Raw genomic sequence first — 23,940 nt, forward strand, 5'->3', positions numbered from 1 at the left:
GTAAAGAATTCACCTGCAATGTGGAAGACCTGGGTTCAATCCCTGGGTTGGGAAGACCCCCTGGAGAAGGAAAAGGCTACCCACTCCAGTATTCTGGCCTGGAGAATTCCAGGGACCGTATAGGCCATGGAGTCGCAAAGAACTGGACACGACTGTGTGACTTTCATTATTAATTAACTAAATAGTATAAGAGAACCTTAAAAGAAAGTGACCATACTACCTCAAAGCCTTGAGCTATCTTATAATATCACAAGTCTAGGCCTGCACTGTTTGATATGATGGCAATCAGCCACATTTTGGTACTGAGCACATGACATGGGGCTAGTGTGACTGACGAACTCAATTTTTTTTAATTTTAAGTAATTTCAACAACTGGAAGCAAAGGTGTGTGGTTATAATGGGTAGCATAAGGCAGCCTTGTGGTGATCGGCTGGTTTTGTAGCTCGATCGTAGTGGTAGGTACATGAATCTACACAGGTCATAAAATTGCACAGAACTATTCACACACACAAATGAGTGCAAGGAAAACTGGAGAAATCGGAATAAGCTCTGTGAATCGTACCACAGTCCATTTCCTGGTTTTGATCCTATACTATGGTTACACAAGATGCTAACATTGGGGAAAACTGGGTGAAGGGTACATGGGATCTCTATACATTTTTTGAATAAAAATTTTAAACTCAAAAAAAACAAAACAAAGGAAGTAGTGTAAAATACTTTTCTGTTAAACACAATTTTGTTGCTTTGATAAGACCATGTCTCACTTTAACCACAGCATCACGTATGTGTACTGTAGTGTTGATTTCAGGCACGTATATTACTTCTAGTATTTCATATAAACACATTTCCGATGTAGTCAGAGTAAAGAGATTCATTCCACTCCAATGACTTTGTTTTCCTATGCATCAATGTAACACTGTAATGTGTGCACTTGAATATTCTGTGCATACAGCACAGGTTACAGTGATAACTATATAAACTGAAAAAAGCAGTTAAATTGAAGTGCTTATTATTTTCATTATGATATATTTTTCTCATTTAAGAAAATAACTATAAACAAAGCTTCAAATTTAAAACTAAAATATACTATTGATGCAGAATCAAATGAAGATGCAAAAGTTGGAGGAACTGCTAGAAACAGTAAAGGAAAAAAGAGACTGGGAGAAAATATTCCACGAATTTTACAACAAATGGCAGTGCAACTTGCTAAAACAGAGCAAGGCAAAATTTTGCTATGCAAAAAGCATTTTAAGATGATAAAGCAGACAATATTAGGAAACATTTTCAGCAAATATATTAGGAATTTGTCAAGCTTCCTCTCAAAAAAGAATTGACAAAATTAGTCGCCTGAAATCACAATTAAATGTCCAACCAAAAATGTGATTTTAATGGGATCTGTCACCCTGCTTATTTAACTTATATTTAGAGTACATCATCAGACACGCTGGGCTGGAAGAAGCACAAGCTGGAATTAAGATTGCTGGGAGAAATATCAATAACCTTAGATATGCAGATGACACCACCCTTATGGCAGAAAGTGAAGAGGAACTAAAAAGCCTCTTGATGAAAGTGAAAGAAGAGCGTGAAAAAGTTGGCTTAAAGCTCAACATTCAAAAAACGAAGATCATGGCATCTGATCCCATCACTTCATGGGAGATAGATGGGCAAACAGTGGAAACAGTGGCTGACTTTATTTTGGGGAGCTCCAAAATCACTGCAGATGGTGACTGCAGCCATGAAATTAAAAGGCGCTTACTCCTTGGAAGGAAAGTTATGACCAACCTAGATAGCATATTCAAAAGCAGAGACATTACTTTGCCAACAAAGGTCTGTCTAGTCAAGGCTATGAATTTTCCAGTGGTCATGTATGGATGTGAGAGTTGGACTGTGAAGAAAGCTGAGCGCCGAAGAATTGATGCTTTTGATCTGTAGTGTTGGAGAAGACTCTTGAGAGTCCCTTGGACTGCAAGGAGATCCAACCAGTCCATTCTAAAGGAGATCAGTCCTGGGTGTTCTTTGGAAGGAATGATGCTAAAGCTGAAACTCCAGTACTTTGGCCATCTCATGCGAAGAGTTGACTCATTGGAAAAGACTCTGATGCTGGGAGGGGTTGGGGGCAGGAGGAGAAGGGGACGACAGGATGGGATGGCTGGATGGCATCACCGACTCGATGGACTTGAGTCTGAGTGAACTCCAGGAGTTGGTGATGGACAGGGAGGCCTGGCGTGCTGCAATTCATGGGGTCACAAAGAGTTGGACACGACTGAGCAACTGAACTGAACTGAGCTCATGGAAAAGACCCTGATGCTGGGAAAGACTGAAGGCAGGAGAAGGGGATGACAGAGGATGAGATGGTTGGATGGCATCACTGATGCGATGGACATGAGTTTGACTAAGCTCTGAGAGTTGGTGATGGACAGGGGAGCCTGGCGTGCTGCAGTCCATGGGGTCACAGAGTTAGATACAACTGAGCAACTCAACTAAACTGAACTGAGCTTGTAAATTTAGCTAGTGGTAAAATGACTTGATAAAATCATTATATGTTTTCTCTGTGTGTACATTTTGATATCAAATTTATGCTTGTTTTTAAAAAATTAATCAGGATACTTATCTATCCTTTTCTATTGACCAAAAGAGCTTGATTATCAAAAAGGATTATGTGTAATTTAAAGGGTACCTAGAATTTAGCCATAAACTTAATGTGCCTAATGGTGACCTTTTAAATAGGAAATCTTTAACAACCTTTCAAATTTCTTCTACAACTTTTTGTATGTTCAGAGTCTCTACTTCTCAGTAAATTCTAGTAACTTATACTTTCTAGAAAATCAACACCACTAACATTTCTAAAGAAAAAGGGTAATTTTCCCTCTCCATATCCACAAGTTTGTCTGTCTCTCTGTGCCCAAGTAACCAATGTTAAGAGTTTGGTTTGTATTCTTCCTCCCTTACATTTATAATATACACACTTGATATAGATCAAACTGTGTCCCCTACAATTCATATGTTGAAGCCCTAGTCCCCAATGTAACTGCATTTGGAGACAGGACTCACCTTTAAATAGGTCATAAGGGTGGAGCCCTGCCCTTAATCCACTATGACTAGTGTTCCTCTAAGAAAAGGAAAGACATCAGGGATGAGCATACAGAGAGGAAAGGCCATGTGAGGGCAGTAAGAAGACTGTCTGCTAAGCAAGGAGAGAGGGCTCAGGAGAAACCAAATCTACTGACACTTTGATCTTGGACTTCCAGCCTCCAAAACTGAGAAAATAAACTTCTGCTTTTTAAGTCACACAGCCTGTGGTATTTTGTTATGGAAGCCCTAGTAAACTAATATAATACTCAAATAGGGGGCTACACTTTCATTTTTATAAAATGGGTTCATGCCATAGATTTTACACTTAACTTTTTATCCCTTAAAAATAGATGGTGGCCATCTCTGAGGTATCTAGCTCTACTTCTTTTTAATAGCTGCATAGTACTCCATACTATGGCTCAACTGTAAGTTATACAACCATTCTTCAGATGATACCCATTCCAGTATGCAAGTACATACAGTACTTACATATGCAAACATACATACTGTTGATATGACATCTGTAAGGAATTAAAAAGTGGGCTACCTGGGTCAAAGGGATGAATATCTTAGCATAACTATAGTGCCTCAGATTACTTGCTAAAAAACACTCACAAAAGCAATGATGGAGCCTACCTTTCCATTTTCTTACCAAAAGTGTCTTACACATATCTCTGAATTTTGTCAACCTTAAGGGAGGAAATTTCTACTCTGATGGTGTGATTTCCATTCCACTATTAGGGAGATTAAGCAACACATATTTTTATTTTTATTAATAATTTGAACCTTTTCTTCCATAAATTACCTATTCATATTTGTTACCCTTTTTCTGTTACTATGTTCTCTCTTTCTTTGGAAAAAAATCTAAAAATCAACTCCTTGTCTGTCAAACACACTACAGGTATTTTCTCCCAGTATAATATAATCTTTGTGTATGGTACTGTTCACCATCATAGAATTTGACATTTATACACAGTCAAATTTGTCAATCATTTCCTTTATGTATTTGGAGCTTCCTGATAATATTTAAGTATTCTTGTGAATTTTCTTCCAACACTTTTATTGTTCTACTTTTTGCATATAAGGCTTTAATCCATCTGGAATGTATCTCTGAAGTACGAAGCAGGAATCTAACTTTGTCTCATTCCACATAGCCAGTTTTGCTAGCACTATTATTTAATAAACTGTGTGTCCCGCTAAACTAAACTGTGACTGATCAAACGGTAAATTCTCCTTTATTCCTGGGTCTACTTCTGGACTCTTTTTCATTCCCCTGAATGTCAAAAACATAGTTTTTGTTTTATGTCAAAAACATAGTTTTATGTCAAAAACATAGTTTTAATTATAAAATTCTCCAACTAGTACTTTTCAAATCTTTACTGGCAAGGCTCATATTTTTTGATATAAGCTCTAGAGTAATTCATTTGTCCAATTCAAAAAATATATAACAAGCAACTGATTGGAAAGTATTAAGTTTATATGTTATTTTGGAATGAGTTGACAACTTTTTGAGATTGTCTTCTAATCCATGATAGCCTCCCTTCCCTTTAAGCCCTCAGTAAGTTCTCTGCTTTCCTTTACATATATTATTCCTATTAAATTTATCTTTAAGAATTTAATAGATTATGTTGCCATTGTAAATAAGATACCTTTATACTTTATAACTGATTGTTGCTAGAGAGAATAAATCTGATTTTTATAGATTTATCCTGTACCTAGACAACTTAGTAAATTTCTTACTAATTATAAAAGTTTTAGTAGTCTTTTGGGTTTTTAGGTATCCAATCACATCATTTACAAGTAAATTCTTCTCTTTAATATTCATACTTATTTTCTCTTCTTTGCATCAGCAATAACACCTAAAACAATGTTAACAAATATTAATGCCAGTGTGCATTCCTGACTTAAAACTGATTTTAATGGAAATAAATGGGGCTTTTTTTTTTTTAAATGGTTTCATATATTTAAGATTATTTCTTCTGGGCAGATTCCTAGAAGTTGAAATCTTGGTTTAAAAATACAAACATTTTAAGAGTTTTTATAAATTTTGCCAAATTATTTCCAAAAGAATTTTTTATCCTCTTTTTAAAAATTCTTTTGTTTTTGTACAATGATGCTTAGTAATAAAGAAAACTTAGAAGTAAAAAACACATATTTAAAAGATGAAAGGAGCATATAACCAAAGACAAACATAAGAGAGAAGGTAAAAACCTTTATGAAGTTTCAGAATAACTAAAATGCAAAGAAAGTAGAAGACTCCAAAAAGAACTAAGGCTACAAAGTATGATCCTCAGGTTATATTTAGGGGAAGAATAAACCATTTAAAAAAAAAAAGCCCCATTTATTTCCATTAAAATCAGTTTTAAGTCAGGAATGTGCACAGACATTAATATTTGTTAACATTGTTTTAGGTGTTATTGCTGATGCAAAGAAGAGAAACTAAGTATGAAGGAAGGAATATTGACTGAAAGATATTAAAGAGATGAGAAGAGAACCCAGCAACAGTGAGTTAGTTGTCTTCTGCTCTGAATATCCTAGGTACAAAGAAAACTTACAAACACAGTGGATTGAGCACTTAAAGGACCAATGTCAACCTGAAAAGACATTTCAGTGTGCTCCTAGAGCACCCTCCAATCTAGCCCTATCCTAGGCTAACAGTACCATCACTGACAAGCTACAAGTAAACATGATTATCAAATATGCATTCAACATGAAGTAGAAAGGGGAGTTAACTCACTGCAAAATTTTATCATGTAAAATCTAACAAAGATCAATGTTAACTGTAAAAAGTCAAGTGTAAGACAGGAAAGCAGCCATCTGCACTGAGTATGATGTGGGATTTTCATTTACATCAAGCTCAGTAAGTTACCTGTGTAATAACAGCCTTTGGCTGTACTAACAGAAACCTGAAACTGAGACCGAAGGAGTGAATTATCCTTCCATATGAATCTGAATTGGTTCAGGCTATATCTAGAATACTTTGTTCTGTTTTCAACACCATACTGTAATAAAAAGGACTGTGGAAGAAATGGAATATATCCACAGAAGATCACTGAAGATAAGAAGATCTAACATTATTTCATCTTAAAAAAAAGTAAAGATGGTGGTAAGACGTAGGGGACATAATAACAGAGACTGGAAAGAATTTCAAAGACCAATTTCAAAGAATTAGACTTCTATACAGCTCCACATAGTAGAAACAGCATCAGTAAAGCAGATATTACAGCACAATATATTTTGAACATATTTCTTAAACAACTGCCCTAAAGATTTAATTTCCAAAAAGGGCATTTTGGCAAGAGTATTTAATACAGAAAAGAGACACAATTTTGAAAAAAAAAAACAAACAAAAACTTGACAGTACTCAGAGCTGCACAGAGGTAGGACAGACTCTCAAAAGGTGCTCAGGCTTGTTGTGACCAGTTGATGGGAGTGTTACAGAGTAGAGTCAAGCCTCAGAGATATCTGCATTGATTATCTTTCTAGTTCCTTCCAATCCTTGGACTCTTTGTTACATTATCTCCCTAAGTAAACGAACAAGAAGAAAACTACCTTGGATTTTTGCAGTTCATCCAAGTCTTAAAATGTTTTATTCTTTGCTATCAGAACTAGAATGAATTCTTTGCTTTAAATTATTTATATATAAATAAAGAATGTCTATATGTATTCAACTGAGTCACTTTGCTATACAGCAGAGATTGGCACAACACTGTAAATGAACTATACTTTAATAAAAAATAATAAAGTCTTTATATATAAATAAATTATGTGACTGCCAGGAAGGCTTACAAACAATAGCAGCATTTCTTTTTTTCATTTTTTCCACAGCAAGAGTGCTTAATTTGACTATTCAATAAGACAACTGAGAAAAGCAAAAAGAAGGTAAGTCAAATAGACTAAAATGACAGTATTATAATAAAAAAAGAAGAAATTTTACTTTTAATAGTGTGACAGCCAAAAAATGATTCAAGCAACAGAAACTGGTTGTTTCAAGGGTGAATATATAAAGGTCTAACCAGTAGGCTGAGTTGGAATGAAATTCATGTCCCACGTTAAACCCAGTTTGTTCATATCAACTAGGTTGATGGGGATTTTCCCACTGAAATACATAAAACAGCACTTAGTTCATTTCTGCTTTTCCTATAATTAACCAAAAGTCCCAAAATATGATGTCCCTAGAAGTCCCATGAGAGAAATGCATTCCAAAATCCAACTATATATTACAAACAAAGAATACGGGGTACCACTGATGACCTTACCTGTCAACACTAGGCAGAGAAGGAAAGCAAAAGAGAGCAAGAAACAGAAAGGTAACTACTTTTTCCCCAAGACATAATTTACTCACCTCCATCCTCCATTCACTCAGAATGGCGACATTTTTGTCCACTTTTTAAAATAATATTTACTTTCAAATACCACATCAACTTTTCCAAAATGTGAAGGCATGGCCCTGGAAATACACACCTAGAAGTTGTTTCTGGACCACTTCCAGTACCAGTCTGATCTTGGCAAAAACTTCAGATGGCGATGGATGTTCCAAGTCAGTCATCACAGATTCAAAACGAATGATGGTGATGTTAGGCTGGCTTTCTATCACAGCAAGAAGGGATGGGCAAGATGCCAGAGGCTTAAGGATATACTTCAGCAGCATCTGACCTGAAAGTTATATCACAACACTCATAAAGCAAAAATCACTTGAAGACACTTGAGAAAAAACAAAAGATCTTTGAGCCTAACAACAAAAAACATGTACCATGACATTACATAACACCCATATGCACTGCAAGTTTTCCCACTGAAGTTTCCCAGATTGTCTACAGATTTTTATTTAAATTATTAAAAAATAAAAAAACACCAGCAGCTAGTTTGAGGAAAAAAAGAGAGAGAAAAGAAAAAAAGGAAAGGATCTAAGCCCTTAATGAAAAGGGTAATATTTATAACAATTCTATTTAATGAATCATGAAGCCAAACTTTATGATCCATCATCAATATCATTCAGAGAATATTTGCTAATATTTCCTGTCAGTCCTTTAACATTGGACTTTCTGAAAATGTCATGTAAATGAAACAAAGTAGGATGGCTTACCAAATGACTTAAGCTTGGTATGTAACTCTCCAAGAAGAGAAAATGCCAAGAGGACAGAACTGATTGGTGGCACGGGGTTCTTCTCTTCTTTTTGAGATTGTTCGGTGCATAAATGAAGCTCTGTTTGCAGGCAAGATTCCAAGTTGCTGATATCTATGGAGAAGGGAAAAAAATATCAGCTGTCTCAGCAGTACAAGATGTTCCCATTTCTATTCCTGAGAGCCCACGGTCTACCAAGAGTCCTAAAAACGTGGTTTTAGTACAAGACACTTCTAATGCAAGCAAGTACGAATTACTGCATACAAATCCTTGGCATCACTTTAAAACAAGAAATTACTTCTTTTGGTATGCTCAAAGAATCAAACTGAGTGCAAAAGATGATGTACCTACAATAACTGCATATTAAATATGTGTTGAGAACAGATAAACAACAAAGTCCTACTGTATAGCACAGGGAACTATATCCAATATCCTATGATAAATCATAACAGAAAAGAAAATTTTAAAATGTGTGTGTGTGTGTGTGTGTGTGTATATATATGTATGTATAACTGCATCACTTTGCTGTCCAGAGGAAATTAACATACCACTGTAAATCAACAATACCTCAACAATAAAAAATATATTGAATGACTGAATGAAGGCAAAGAATAAAAAGTGAGATCCTAGTTTCAGTTAAGGCCTCGTCTTCTATGTTCCCTCTTATGAAGGAAAGAGAACAGCCTGCCAAACAAGTTTAACAAGAAGGGTGTGTTACAACAAAGAACTGCCATCTTCTCTTAATTTTATAACCTGCTTGGAAATAGAATCGAAAACTTCTGGATGACTTCCTTGAAAATACACATGGGGTGTGTGTGAGGGGGCGGAGTGTCTATGTACATACATACATACACACTGTATTTGAAGGCCAAAGTGGATAAGGGGAAGGAAGAAAGGGGAGACTCTGAGGTTTCCTCTGAAACAGACTAAATTTCAAGATTAAATGTTGGAAAATATACTGGATTTAATGGCATGTCTTTCAATATACCCTCAGAGATTATACTTTGTATAAACAAGATATCAAAGAGGGTTCACACCCAGAGGTGGGCAGAGGGGCTGAGAGCCAAGTAGTATAAATAAAAACCAGGGCCAGAGTTATCCCATTTCTCATGATTCTGTCACCGATTTTCCCCAAGGACTGAAAAAATAGGGTCCAACTCCTATCCCATTGATCCCCTGTCTTCCTTAGCAAGAGAGAGAAAGGTCGAACAGTTTCTTCAAGCTTTTTAGAAAAGATAAACTGTTGGGATGAGGGCTCTGGGAATGAGCACACTCTACAATGGAGAAGTGCTTCCACCTCCTCTAGCATACCCTCACCTCAAGGACCCCTCCCAATCACCTCCCCCCTTCTCTGCTCCTTCCTAGCAAAAGGGATAGAAAGAGAAGTGTGAAGAAAGTAACAAGCATTTTGGTCCCAACAGCATATCTGCTTAAATGAGAACTCAATACAGAATTGGGAGATTAATAAATGAAGCCTTCTTCTCTCCCAATATAAAATATTTGGAATACATTCAGAAGCCAAACTGGCTCAGGCAGATTAAGCAAAGCAGTTCACTGAGGTCAGCATCACCTTTCGATGGTGGGAACTTCCATACAATCAGCTTCTGCCACTCCTCTCCAAGGTGATAAAGTATATTCTGTTTCTGTATTGTCAGCTCCATGCTGAGAGATTTCAGTATTTTTAAGTCAAAACATTTTCTGGATTTTAACAACTTCAAGCATTTCTGGGCCTGGCAGTGAAATGGAATCACTGTTAAACATTTCATCTGTACTCTAGGCAATTCGAACATATTTGTATAACAGTAAGGAATACATGTGACACAGAATTTACTTAAAACAAGAGTAGCATTACTTGTTCATGCTTTAGAGAAAGTGTTTAATACCTCTTCTAGATGCTGAGCAGCAGAAATATACTTCTTTCCTGCCAATGCACAATTATATTCCTCAATAGCAGTAGAAAACTGAAAAGATAAGTATAGTTATTAGGTATTTATCTGATACATCTTATTATTTCAAGTCTGTCCGCTTGCTTGTTTTTAAAATATGAAAAAAATAGCACATAGTCAAGGGATACTCATTAAACGATAAGACCAACTGGAAAAAAAAAAAAAAAAACAACTTTCTCACCACCAAAGTGCTAAAGTTTGGTTTGAATTTACTGACCTCTTGTAGCTGTCTAAGCAAACAGAGGACTACTGAGTCTCTTTCCAGCTGCTGCTTCAAGTCTGTAAATTCAGCAGTTGATACATGAAGATCCCGGCGGACCTAATTCACAATACCAAAGATAAGTACTTTTTAGCTATACTATACCTAAGAAATAAAACACTCATTATAATCAATAAGCCTTATTAGCTGAATATAACTCATGATTAAATTTAAATGCTGGTTAAGAATGGAATAAAAATCATAGAATGTAGTAGGAAGAGACCTGAAGTGGTCCAAATGGCCCAAATCCTTGTCTTATGCAGAAACACCCATTGTCATCAACATAGTATCCTCTTGTCAGCAACGAGTTTTAGTTTAAGCAGTTACCTCACATCACAGAACTCACCCACCTGGATTACCAGAAGGGTGTCCCCATGGCCAAGTGATAATTCACTCTAGAGTTGAACAGTTTTAACCAATAGGAAGGTTTTCTTAGGTTAAGTGAGGATCCACCTCCTATTCTGTCCTACCTTTTCAGGGACTTCGCACTATCAATTACTTCCTCTTTTCTCTATCTTTTACTTCTTACCAATTCATTCTTCATTCATGAATTACATACTGATTCAATATCTACTAGAGGATGGCTCCTCCCATCAGATTTAAATATGTTAAAAATTGCCCCATCTTTAAGAAAAAAATATCAATCAAATCCTTGCTGCTATGTCTAAAGCATGTATCACCAGTACTTAACCATTCGTCAGTACACTGTTATTCTCCTTTCCTTAGATCTATGACACCAATTTCTACTCATTTTTCTCCTGGTTCTTTGGCCATTTCTTTTCATTTTCTTTTGGGACCTTCATTTTCCCTCTGATCACTTCACACATACTGATAATCCTTTCTCCCTGGCCCTCTTATTACTCTGAACCAATGGTTCTCAAAAAATCAAACATTTTTTGCTCACCCCCATCCAGGGACATTTGGCAATGTCTAGAGACATTTTGGCTTGTCACAAATCAGCAAGTTCTACTGGCATCTAGTGAGTAGAGCCAGGGATACTCAACATCTAAACATCTTACAATGTACGGGAGCGCCCCCCACAACAAAGAATAATATCCAGCCCCAATCTAGGCATTCAACAGTGCCTGGATTGAAAAACCCTGCTCTATATTCTCTCTCCATTCTCATAGTTTCAATTTCTAAGTGTGGCTCTCTCAAGTCCACACCATTTTCCTAAAATCCAAGTATGTATATGGAGGGGGTGATATGCAAACTATCCTCTAAAATCCACTCTCTCATAGGAACAGAATGTGGCTACCCAACTACACTATCTGTTTTCACTGTCCCTCTCAGTCAGTTGTGACCATGTGACTAAGATCCCACCGGTGGTATATAAGCAGAAGTGATGTCTACCATTTCCAAATCTGGGTCTTAAGAAAATAGATGCATCTTCTCTATGCCCTCTATTTTCTCTGAACCTCCAGATATCACTGGACATGGGGAGAGACCAACTGCAACCACAAAAACAGCAAAATTCTAACGCAGTGTTTTTCAAACTATAACATGCATATATACATATTGCTTGGTGAATCTTATTAAAATGCAGCCTCAAATTCAGTAGGCCTGAGATGGGGTCTGAGATACTCTGTGCCTACCAAACCACCAAATGCTGCCAGTTCCACTGCTCTACAGACTGTTGGAAGACCATTTTTTAGGATTTTCTACACTTCAGCACCATCTTGCAAGTGAAGCAATGGACTGTCTTTTGTTCTGAACTATCTTTTCAAAAATGTTTGTGTAGTAAACAAACATTTGAAAAACAGAAATAGTATTTCCCTTCATGACAAAAATCCAGCACGCTTACTACCCATTAGAAGATGTTTATGCTGTCTAAGCTCAGGAGTTTTCTTCTATCATGCAGCCCACCACACTGCCCTGTAGAAACTGGGGCTCAGGGTGCTGTGCAAAAACATTCATCCACTGGCTACTATTGTAGGGAACAGACTATCCGCCACAGTTCTTGACTCAGAATGCACTAGAACAGCCAGGCCCTGGGTTGTAGAATCAGCCTTCTAGCCTGGAGACCATGATTAAAAAAATATGTATCTTGTTTGAGCCATTGCATTTCAAGTTTCTGGCCCTGCCCCATCTTTCTTTACAATAGTCTAGCCTCCATCTTCATACAAGCCAACTGTGCAGCTTCATTTGGATCTCATACAGGCAGCCCATATTTAAACTCAACCAAAACCTCCTCCTCCCCCAGATTCCCTGTTTCAATGGATAGCACATCAATAACCTAGTTCCACAGTTACCAGTGACTCCTCCATCTTTGATTCCTCACATCAGCAACTCCCAAAGATCCTATATCTTTTGAAAGTCCCCAGGATTGATCCACTTTTCTCTATGCCTATTGCCACTGACTGTGGTGAAGGTTGCAGCCTGTCTTGCCTGATTACTTTAACTGCCTCCTGATGCTTCAGCTGCCTTCTCATTTCCCAGTCTCTTTTCCCTCAAGTCTTTTCTTCAAACTGCAAGCAGAATGGGATTCCTAAAATTCAAATCTGACATCACTCCCCTCCTTAAAACTCCTCTACGGCTTCTACAGGGCAATCAAGAAAATCCTTACTACTTAAACTGATACACATGGTTCTGGCTTACCTTTTTAATCTCATCCCATGGCCCCTCCCACCACATTCTATCAACATCTGTCATATGGAATACGTGCAGCTTTCCAAAAGTGGTGTCTCTCCACTACCTCCACGTTTCCACCATGCTGTCCCCTGTGCCTGCCTAAACATTTCTCCTTCTTCTTTTGCTTAATTACCTATCACTTCAGACTTTGGTTTGGACCCCAATTCGTACAGGAAGACATCTTTAGCAACATCTCCTCTCTTTAACTGAATTATTCCTATTTAATGTGTATCACATTATTTTATTCCTCTATAGCAGGCATGAGATTCACATTTTGAAATAAAAAACTAGTTCACCAACTACCATAGTATCTGGCAATTTACAGATGCTCAGTAAATATATCAAATGACTGAATAAACCCTTTAGACCACCTATTGAATCGAATTCCCCCTCTCTAGCCATACATTTGAATCTTTCTCTCAAATGATAAGACTCCAAATATTGAAAGTGTTTCTCACAGCTAAATACCCCCAGTTTCTTCACCGTTCTTCAGATGGTATGGTGGTCAGGTCTGGACCCTCTCATCAAGACCAGTCATCTTTAAAAATACAACAATCAGAACTGAATAAATCTTGTCCAGTCATAATCTGGCCAGGAAAACGTACATAGTCCATTACTTTCTTGTTCCAGATACTTCATTTCTAATAACACAGTCTAGTAATTGCACTACTGACTTATTTGTCTGACAAATACCCTTTGAATATATTATTTGAACTGTGCCAGAGTTGCAGAGTAATGGATTTATTTTTATTAAAACCTCTAACCAGAATGACAGGTAAAGTCAGTACTAAATAGATTTTCCAAATAGCTAGTGGTTTCCCCACTTGCAATTCAAGTTTTATACAGAACTTTTAAAAACACATCTGTTCCCTTTCCTTCTTTAGGAACTGTCACACAGAGAAGAGACTTGATGTCTTTCTTTCCTTTAGGACCTTGAGAATATCTCAACATCTTGATTTTGGATATCAATGCACCCTGAGTGAAAATTTAGAAACAGATGTACAAGACACCTATTCAGTTTAAACCTCTAATATCAACTTGATTTTTTTTCAACGGCTTATTTTTCCTAAAAGAAAACTGTAAGGGAAAAATCCTGGTGAGATAATATACATGAAAAGCAACTTTTAAATTATGAAGTGGATATTCCTGTTTCAACACTGGCTTACTCCTTTGTGATGACAGTACTCTGGCAAACAAGGTGAACATTCTTAAAAACTGCCAGACTTTCCATAGGAAGTACAGTAAGCACTAGCCCCATAAAGTATAAAGTGACACAGTATAAGATGGGCAGAGATTCCCTGCGTGTCCAAGGAAAGTGGCTTTATGACAGGAAGTACAGTGGTTGTGACTGGCAATCCAAGTCAATTTTCCACAAGAAAGCCAAAAGACAAAGATTGTGCTGAAGCTTTAATACGTTGAGGCCAGCTGCAGATATAAGAGAATGCATGCCGTTAAGAGATACAAGCATTTTAAAGTAGGAGATGATAAGAGACAAGGCCAAATGATTCACTTATATGCTTTATCTGTTTTTATTATGAAGACATTAAAATCTTGAGGCTATATTTTTAATTTATAAAGTGAACTAAGATGCAAGACATTATTAGCATAGCTTAAAATTTTTTACCATAAAAAAGAAATTGTTTGTAGTTTTGGAAAACATTTGTATTTTAAAACTGGAAGTTACCTTAAGGTCATCTAATTCAACTTCCATTCACTAATAAGGAAAGTGAGGTCTTTAAAATTTGTATTAAGGACTTCCCTGGTGGTGGTTTCCCTGGTGGGCTTCCCTGCAGTGGCTAAGAGGACCAATGCAGGGGGCCAGGGTTCAATCCTTGGTCAGGGAACTAGATCCCACATGCCATAATTAAGACCTGGTGCAGTCAAATAAATAAGTTTTATTTTTTTAAAAAAATGAAGATTAAAAAAAAAATTGTAAACTGAGTTGTCCTTGGAATCAGGAAGCTGAACTTTCTCCCTACAAACCCATCCCACATAACAAACTGTTCTTACCTCAGTCTCTATCCTAGATTTCAGCAAGCCAATGTCATCAGATAGCTTATCCACTTGGGTAACCAGGTCCTGTGCGCTCTGCATGCTAGGTAGGAATTCGCTATACTTCTTGCTGATCATACTGCACACCTCGCCCTATTATACAAGAGAAAAGTTACAATGACATGAGTAGGGAACTCTTAAAATACACAGCTCGTCTTCTGTTAGGGATCTTCCAAGTCAGGGCCTTTTTGCCCAGTTACTCATACCCATTCACTTTCCCTTCCAAGCCAATGGGTTTCTCTGAAAAAACATTTCTCCTACCGTTAAGAGTCCCATAACACAAGGATACAAGAAGACAATGATCAACAAATCCCAACAGTGCCCAAGAATTGTACAAACACTGAAAAAGACAAAGGCAGAGCCAGAAATTCTCATTTTGAATCAAACCAGTTCAGACTATAGTCACTAATTTTAATCATATATCTAATAGGAAAAAAAGTAAATGAATAAATTAAGACCATAATCTGTATACCTCAATTGATTTATGAATTTCTATTTTCTTGCTTATAAAATTGCAAGACCTAATCTTAAATAATTCAGGCTTCCCAGGTGGCACTAGTGGTAAAAGATCCTCCTGCCAATGCAGGGGACCCAAGAGACGCAGGTTCAATCCCTGGGTTGGGAAGATCCCCTAGAGTAGGAAATGGCAACCTGCTCTAGTATTCTCACCTGAAGAATTCCCTAGACAAAGGAGCCTAGCAGGCTACAGTCCATGGGGCTATGGAGTTGGACACAACAAAGCGACTGAGCACACACAATCTTAAAACCTAAGTTGATCTGAGTTCCATTATTTCCTTTAACGCAAAATAATTTAATAAATTATTGAATATTTTTCACTGAATTAGTCAATGTTTGGGAGACAAGAATAAACGATGCTTGCATGCATGCTCAGTTGCTCAGTCATGTCTGACTCTTCTGAACCCCACAGAGCGTAGACCACCAGGCTCTTCTGTCCATGGGATTTTTCTGGCAAGAATACTGGGGTGAGTTGCCATTTCGTCCTCCAGGGGAGCTTCACAATCCAGGGATTGAACCCACGTTTCCTGTGTCTCCTGCACTGCAGGCAGATTCTTTAAACTGAACCAAGGAAATTATGCTTGTCCCAAATAAATTCCTTTTAGGTAGGAAAGATAGGATACACTTAAGTAATCAGAACACAGAAATACAATATAACAAGAGTTCAGGTACTCCAGAAGCACAGCTGAGAGACAGAGCACCTCTGCCTGAGGGTAAATGGGGATATTTTTCATACACGAAACGACATTTGAGATGGAACTTGAAGAATGAGTAGAACTACTAACAGGTAAAAGATGGAGAGATGGCAACATAAACAAAATCTGGCAACTAGGGAAAAAGTGGGTCTGCTTGGAGAATAGAAAGTAATTCTCATCTGTCTGGATGGGAAAATAAACCAGAGAAAGGCAAGTTAGTTCCAGAACAGGGAGGAGCCTGTAGCTTAACAGTTGGTCTTCTTTCCATCATATAAAAAAGCAATGAAAAATCCTAAAGCCATATTCCAGGAGATGCCAGTGACGTGAATACTTAACACTTAGGAAATCATTTTGGTAAAATAAAACCATTTTTGTGCCTTTATGGTTCAGTGCCAAACTTGCTCTCTTAAATCCACAGTGTACACGTCTTTTTAAGATGTTTAAGAAAGCAACAAAGATGTGGCAAATAACAAATGTAAGGTAATGACAGTAGCACTAAGTGAAACTCCGTGTGGTCAGGTGCCTTCTGTTTTTGTATCAATTCCAAGACAGCAAGGTCCAAAGAAGTGCTAGTCACGTGTTTTATAACACTCGGCATAGTCTCAAAGGCCTGGGGGTGAAGAGAGTTGAGTTTAATAAAGTACTGATACGTTTGTAATGACAAAAATTCAGGGAGGAGAACGGTACAATCCTCCCAAAGCTATCACATTCATCCACGAATCATACAGAGGAGGAAACTACACACCGAAGAGGGGTGGGGTGACCCTGCCCTCATTTCTATCCAGCTGCTATCCCCCGCTCCCTAGACGCCTCGGGCTTCCAGTCCCAAATTCCCTGCTCCGCCGGTCTCCACCGCCCTCCCCTCGTCCCCCTATCCCATACCTCCCCAGCCTAACCCCACTCCCAATACTGCCCCAGCCACCGCCTCTTCCCACCGTCCCAGCCTCCTCGGCTCCGCAGTCCCAGTCCCAGTCTGGGCTCCCCTCTAAGCCCCCTTCTCATCCCACATACTTGCACCCACTCTCGTTCCTCCCTCCGTCCCTTTACAGTCAGCCGCCCGCTGCTCCGGCTTCACCTTGATTTCTTCCACCCGCTGGGTCAGGCGACTGATCCGAGTGCCCAGATCCTCCTTCTCCAGCCTCCCGGAGTGTGCCAGGACTTCCGTCACGAACGAGGCCATCGCCACCACAAGAACCAAAACTGACAGGGTCACTCTCAGCCAGCGCGGCAGCTCCCGTCCCGCCGGCAGCCTTGGCGCGCGGCCTGCCGGGAAACGAAGTCTCGCGGGGCCCAGGTCTCCTCACGAAAAGCGATGGCTGCACTACAGCTCCCAGCAGGCACCGCGGCTATCCTGGCGGGGATTTTCCACGGTGTCCCGTAGTTGGCAAACTGTGCGTAGACGCGTTTACTAGCTCCTTTTTAAATAGTTGGTCTTTTCCCGCCGGTTTTTCACTAGAAGTGAAATGGTCTTATTTAATAACCAGTCCAGAGTGAACCTTTCTCAATTGCAAAACGCTTTCCTGTGAAATTTATGTAGCCTGAAGACCCAAGAAGCGCATCTTGATCTTTTTTCGTTAAGTATTCATTCTCATGGACTGCAGTGACCATCAGAATGTATGTGAATGGTGCCTCTGCAGTTGTTCAAGGACGTGGCATCACCTTATAAATAAAAGTATGCCCATAATCGCACTCCTTTCATATTGCATAGTTTATATGTATGTATATTTATTTATTTATGTGTGTGTCAGTGTGCGCATGCTACATCGCTTCAGCCCTGTCGGACTCTTTGTGACCCTATGGACCGTACCCCACCAGGCTCCTCTGTCCATGGAATTCTCCAGACAAGAATACTGAAGTGGGTTGCCATGCCCTCCAGCGACTCTTCCTGACCCAGGGATGGAACCTGAATCCCCTGTCTCTCCTGCACTGGCAAGCGGGCTCTTCACCACTAGCGCCACCTAGGAGGCCCCATACGTATGTGTAATATTTATTAAATATACATTTATATTATTTACATTACCTAACTTAAGTAGAAAAGGCAGACGAACCAGAGATCAAATTGCCAACATCCGCTGGATCATCGAAAAAGCAAGAGAGTTCCAGAAAAAACATCTATTTCTGCTTTATTGACTATGCCAAAGCCTTTGACTGTGTGGATCACAATAAACTGTGGAATATTCTGAAAGACATGGGAATACCAGGCCACCTGACCTGCCTCTTGAGAAACCTGTATGCAGGTCAGGAAGCAACAGTTAGAACTGGACATGGAACAACAAACTGGTTCCAAACAGGAAAAGGAGTACGTCGAGGCTGTATATTGTCACCCTGCTTATTTAACTTCTATGCAGAGTACATCATGAGAAATACTGGGCTGGAAAAAGCACAAGCTGGAATCAAGATTTCTGGGAGAAATATCAATAACCTCAGATATGCAGATGACACCACCCTTGTGGCAGAAAGTGAAGAACTGAAGAACTTCTTGATGAAATTGGAAGAGAAGAGTGAAAAAAGTGGCTTAAAACTCAACATTCAGAAAACGAAGATCATGGTATCTGGTCCCATCACTTCATGGGAAATAGATGGGGAAACAGTGGAAACAGTGTCAGACTTTATTTTGGGGGGCTCCAAAATCACTGCAGATGGTGACTGCAGCCATGAAATTAAGAGACGTTTACTCCTTGGAAGGAAAGTTATGACCAATCTAGACAGCATATTAAAAAGCAGAGACATTATTTTGTCAACAAAGATCTGTCTAGTCAAGGCTATGGTTTTTCCATTAGTCATGTATGGATGTGGGAGTTGGACTATAAAGAAAGCTGAGTGCAGAAGAATTGGTGCTTTTGAACTGTGGTGTTGGAGAAGACTCTTGAGAGTTCCAAGGAGACTGCAAGGAGATCCAACCAGTCCATCCTAAAGGAGATTGGTCCTGGGTGTTCATTGGAAGGACTGATGTTGAAGCTGAAACTCCAATACTTTGGCCACCTGATGTGAAGAGCTGACTCATTTGATAAGACCCTGATGTTGGGAAAGATTGAGGGCAGGAGGAGAAGGGGACGACAGAGCATGAGATGATTGGATGGCATCACTGACTCAGTGGACATGAGTTTGGGTATACTCCGGGAATTGGTGATGGACAGGGAGGCCTGGCGTGCTGCAGTTCATGGGGTCACAAAGAGTCGGACACGACTGAGCGACTGAACTGAACTGAAGTATAAATAACATTAGTACTGAATGGAGTGGAACATGATACTTAGAGCTTTCTGTCAGAGGTTACAAATCAATTTTATCAAAACTTTAAAAAATTTGTTTCACTTTTCAAGTGTTACATACTAAAAGATGTTCGCAATATACTATGTGCATATGTGCCTGCCTGCTGTCACTTCAGTCATACCCGACTCTTTGCCACCCCGTGGACTGTAACCCACCTGGCTCCTCTGTCTATGGGGATTCCTCCAGGTAAGAATGCTGGAGTGAGTTGCCATTTCTTTCTCCAGGGAATCTTCTTGACCCACGGATCTGGGCACAGGGTTAATTATAAAGCTTTATAAGCTATAAAGTTCTAAAAAAAAAAAAATGAACATACATGTAAACTTTGTTCAAACAAAAATAAGGTCCTTATTGGGAAAGGTGTAGAAGAGTAATTAATTTGGGAGGTGTTCTCAGAACAAGTACACAGCGTCAAGTATGAAATGACCTAATTAAAATTGCCAGCACTCGGCTGCCACATACAAAGTTGATGAGAGCAGCGTCTCCCACTTGTAATTGCAAAGTGTGAATATGTGTGACCCGCCTACTCTAGTTTGTGACTAACTGCAAGGATTCCTGATATTCTCATTTCTGCTCATGCTTATAAACTTAGAGTATTAAAAATAATAAATAGATACAAATATACAAATAGATACAAATATAAAGTATGTACACCAAATTAACTTTTAGTGATGAACTGATGGTATTTATTCTCTTCTTTCACCTGATTTTTCTATTTTTCTACAATAAACATATATTGCATTGATTAAAATGCTTTTTAAAAAAATTTTAAAGGTACATTGTGAGGGTAGACCCCAAGTGGATGCTGACCTGAAGGTTCTTGTCATTTTTAAGTGTCCATGGAACAATCTTCTTGTACTAGTGAGGCAGGGGAATCTTCCTGTGACATAAGCAAAGGAAATGAATTTGGGGTTGAGACAGGAAGCCATAATATCTTGAGAAGTGCCTCTCTCTAGAAGATTAACCAACTTTTGTTTGGTGGACCTGTCAGCCTCTCCTTGAAATCTAAATATTTATACTAACAAATGCCCAGTGAGGAAAGAAGGACCTGCAGATGAAATTCTTGAAAACTTGTAACAATATTTCTTGAGCAACTACTATATGACAGACACTGCTAGGCTGGGAATCCTAAATATGTGAATAAATAATCTCAGGAAAAAATATTGGTCATTACTATCTTGGAGGTAGTTAAGGGATTGATCCAGATATTGTGGGACCTAAATCTTACACAATTGTCAGGAGGGGGAGGACTCTTTAAGGAAAAGAATGTAAAATAAAAAATATAAAACCAAGTGCAGCCCTTGGAAGGGATCCGTACAAGTAACAGCCCTGGAAGCTTAATCTACCTCTAAGGAAGATACAAAGGGCAGAAGAAATATTGGAGGAGTATCCAGTCTCAGACGGAGAAGGCAGTGACACCCCACTCCAGTACTCTTGCCTGGAAAATCCCATGGACGGAGGAGCCTGGAAGGGTGCAGTCCATGGGGTTGCTGAGGGTCGGACGCGACTGAGCAACTTCACTTTCACTTTTCACTTTCATGCATTGGAGAAGGAAATGGCAACCCGATCCAGTGTTCTTGCCTGGAGAATCCCAGGGATGGGGGAGCCTGGTGGGCTGCCGTCTATGGGGTCGCACAGAGTTGGACATGCCTGAAGCGACTTAGCAGCAGCAGCAACCCAGTCTCAGATTGCATCAGGGAGGTTTCACAGTAAGAAGGAATCTGAATTAAGAATGGAAAGAGTTATCAGGTTGAAGTTCTGGAATCTTCTTCTAAGAAACTAAACTGTAGAAGTTCCACCTCTCCCTGAGCACTGGATAAGCTAAAGACTGTTCTTCAAATTTCCAGCAAAAGACAAGGAAGAGTCAGGAAGAACAGTAAAGAGCATAGGGAATGGAATGGGATTGCTACACACAGACAATGTACCCAAGTACAAGTGAACACTTGAATTAAGAAAAAGAAATTAACAGCTCTCAGATTAGAAGAATTAATATTGTTAAAATGGCCATACTACCCAAAGCAATCTATAGACTTAATGAGATCTCTTTCCAATTACCCATGAAATTTTTTCACAGAACTAGAACAAATAATGCTCAAGTTTATATGGAACAATAAAAGACCCAGAATTGCCAAAGCAATACTGATGAAAAAGAGAAAAACTGGAGGCATAACCCTCCCAGACGTCAAACAGTACTACAGAGCTACAGTAATCAAAACAGCATGATACTGGCATAAAAACAGACATATGGATTAATGGAACAAAATACAGAGCCCATAAATAAACCCATACACCTACCATCAATAAATCTTCGACAAAGAAGGCGAGAATATACAACGTGGCAGGGGGCAGGGGGTGGTGTATCTCTTCAGCAAGTGATGTTTGGAAAGCTGGACTGCCATGTAAATCAATGCAGTTCGAACACTCCATCATACCATACACAAAAATAAACTCAAAATGGCTTAAAGACTTAAGTGTAAAACATGAGGCCAAACAATTTCTAGATGAAACATAGGCAAAACATTTCTGACATAAATCATAACAATGTCTTTTTAGGTCAGTCTCCCAAAGCAATAGAAACAAAAGCAAAAATATGCAAATGGGACCTAATCAAACTTATAAGTTTTTGCACAACAAAGTAAACCATAAACAAAACGAAAAGACAACCTACACACTGACAGAAAATATTTGCAGATGATGCAACCAACAGGGGCTAATTTTAAAAATATACAGACAACTCATACAACTCAATAACCAAAAAATCACACAACCCTATCAAAAAAATTGGCAGAAGACATAGACATTTCTCCAAAGAAGGCATACAGATGGCCAAAAAGTAGGTCAAAAGATGCTCAAAATTACTAATTATTAGAGAAATGCAAATCAAAAGTAGTGCAATGAGGTTTGACCTCATACCACTTAAAATGGCCATCATCAAAGAGGCTACAAATATAAATCCTGGAGAGGGTGTGGAGAAAAAGGAACCCTTCTGTACTCTTGATGGGAATGTAATTTGATGCAGCCACTATGGAAAACAGTATGGAAATTTCTTTAAAAACTAAAAATAGAGTTACCATATGATCTACCAATCCCTCTCCTAGTCATGAGTGAGTGAGTGAGTGAAGTGGCTCAGTCATGTGCTACTCTTTGCGACCCCATGGACTGTAGCCTACCAGCCTCCTCTGTCTATGGGATTTTTCAGGCAAGAGTACTGGAGTGGGTTGCCATTTCCTTCTTCAGGGGATCTTCCCGACCCAGGGATTGAACCCGAGTCTTGGATAGAACCCGGGTCTCCCACATTGCAGGCAGATGCTTTACCCTCTAAGCCACCAGGGAAGCCCCAAGGCATATATCTTGAGAAAACGAATTTGAAAATATACATGCACCTCAATGTTGACAGCAGCACTATTTACAATAACCAAGACATGGAAGCAACCTAAATGTCTATTGACAGATGAATGAATTAAAAAAGATGTGGTATATATACAATGGGACATTACTCAGCCATAAAAAGGAATGAAATAATGACATTTGCAGCAATACAAATGGACCTATCAGAGAAAGACAAATATATAGTATCACTTATATGTGAAATCTAAAAAAAAATGATACGAATAAATTTATTGACAAGATAGAAATAGACTCACAGACAGAAAACAAACTTAGGTTACTAAAGGGAAAGGGGGAGAGGGATAAATTAGAAGTTTGGGTTTAGCAGATTCACATTACTACATACAAAACAGATAAATAACAAGGTACTACTGTATAGCACAGAGAACTATAATATCTTACAATAAACAAGAATCTGAAAAAGAATTTACATGTGTGTATATATATATATATTTATATAACTGTTGTGTGTGTATATATATATATTTGTATAACTGAATCACTTTGCTGTACACCAGAAACTAACACAACATTGTAAATCAACTATACTTCAATAAAAAATAAATTTAAAAAAAATTTTAAAGAAATTAGGGGACTTCCTGGTGGTCCAGTGGCTAAGACTCCATGCCCCCAGTGCAGGGGACCAGGGTTCGATCCCTGGTCAGGGAACTAGATCACACATGCCAGTACTAAGACCTGGTGCAGCCAGATATTTATTTTAAATTTTGTTAAAGAAATTAACAAATAAATGGGTTCTGTTTTTCCTTACCTGATCTCTTTTATAATTCATACTTATCCTGGTTTGTATATCTCCTAACTCACAGATTTTCACAAGAAAGGGCTCTGAAGAAAAGCCAAAGAAGGAAGGAACAGTGTCTGAAAGAACTCCTCCTGACCGAACATGTCTCACACACATGTGGCATGCCTGGATTCAGGAAGCAAAGTGTCAAACACAAATCTGGATGGATATAGTACAAGCAGACAGGGTTT

At 38.6% G+C, this 23,940-nt stretch overlaps 1 protein-coding gene and 1 pseudogene across 2 annotated transcripts in view; one reads left to right on the forward strand and one right to left on the reverse strand.

Annotated features, from left to right (window-relative positions):
• Nucleotides 1-17,560, reverse strand: part of ZW10 (zw10 kinetochore protein) — a 35,253-nt gene extending 17,693 nt beyond the window's left edge. Inside the window, exons 1-7 of one of the 2 annotated variants that reach the window (XM_070803450.1) lie at nucleotides 17,372-17,560; nucleotides 15,044-15,178; nucleotides 10,361-10,462; nucleotides 10,081-10,158; nucleotides 9,768-9,927; nucleotides 8,159-8,311; nucleotides 7,537-7,728 (exon numbers count right to left, since the gene is read on the reverse strand). In XM_070803450.1, the coding sequence (XP_070659551.1) occupies nucleotides 7,537-7,728; nucleotides 8,159-8,311; nucleotides 9,768-9,927; nucleotides 10,081-10,158; nucleotides 10,361-10,462; nucleotides 15,044-15,178; nucleotides 17,372-17,476 (925 nt within the window). In that variant the 5' untranslated portion in view covers nucleotides 17,477-17,560. The remainder of the gene's footprint in view (nucleotides 1-7,536; nucleotides 7,729-8,158; nucleotides 8,312-9,767; nucleotides 9,928-10,080; nucleotides 10,159-10,360; nucleotides 10,463-15,043; nucleotides 15,179-17,371) is intronic. The other variant, XM_019975503.2, reaches the window with a different exon arrangement.
• On the forward strand, nucleotides 11,074-14,588 carry LOC109568752 (large ribosomal subunit protein eL42-like; annotated as a pseudogene).
• Nucleotides 17,561-23,940: the final 6,380 nt, after the last annotated feature.

The sequence above is a fragment of the Bos indicus genome, chromosome 15 (genome assembly GCF_029378745.1).
Source record: "Bos indicus isolate NIAB-ARS_2022 breed Sahiwal x Tharparkar chromosome 15, NIAB-ARS_B.indTharparkar_mat_pri_1.0, whole genome shotgun sequence".
NCBI lineage: Eukaryota > Metazoa > Chordata > Mammalia > Artiodactyla > Bovidae > Bos > Bos indicus.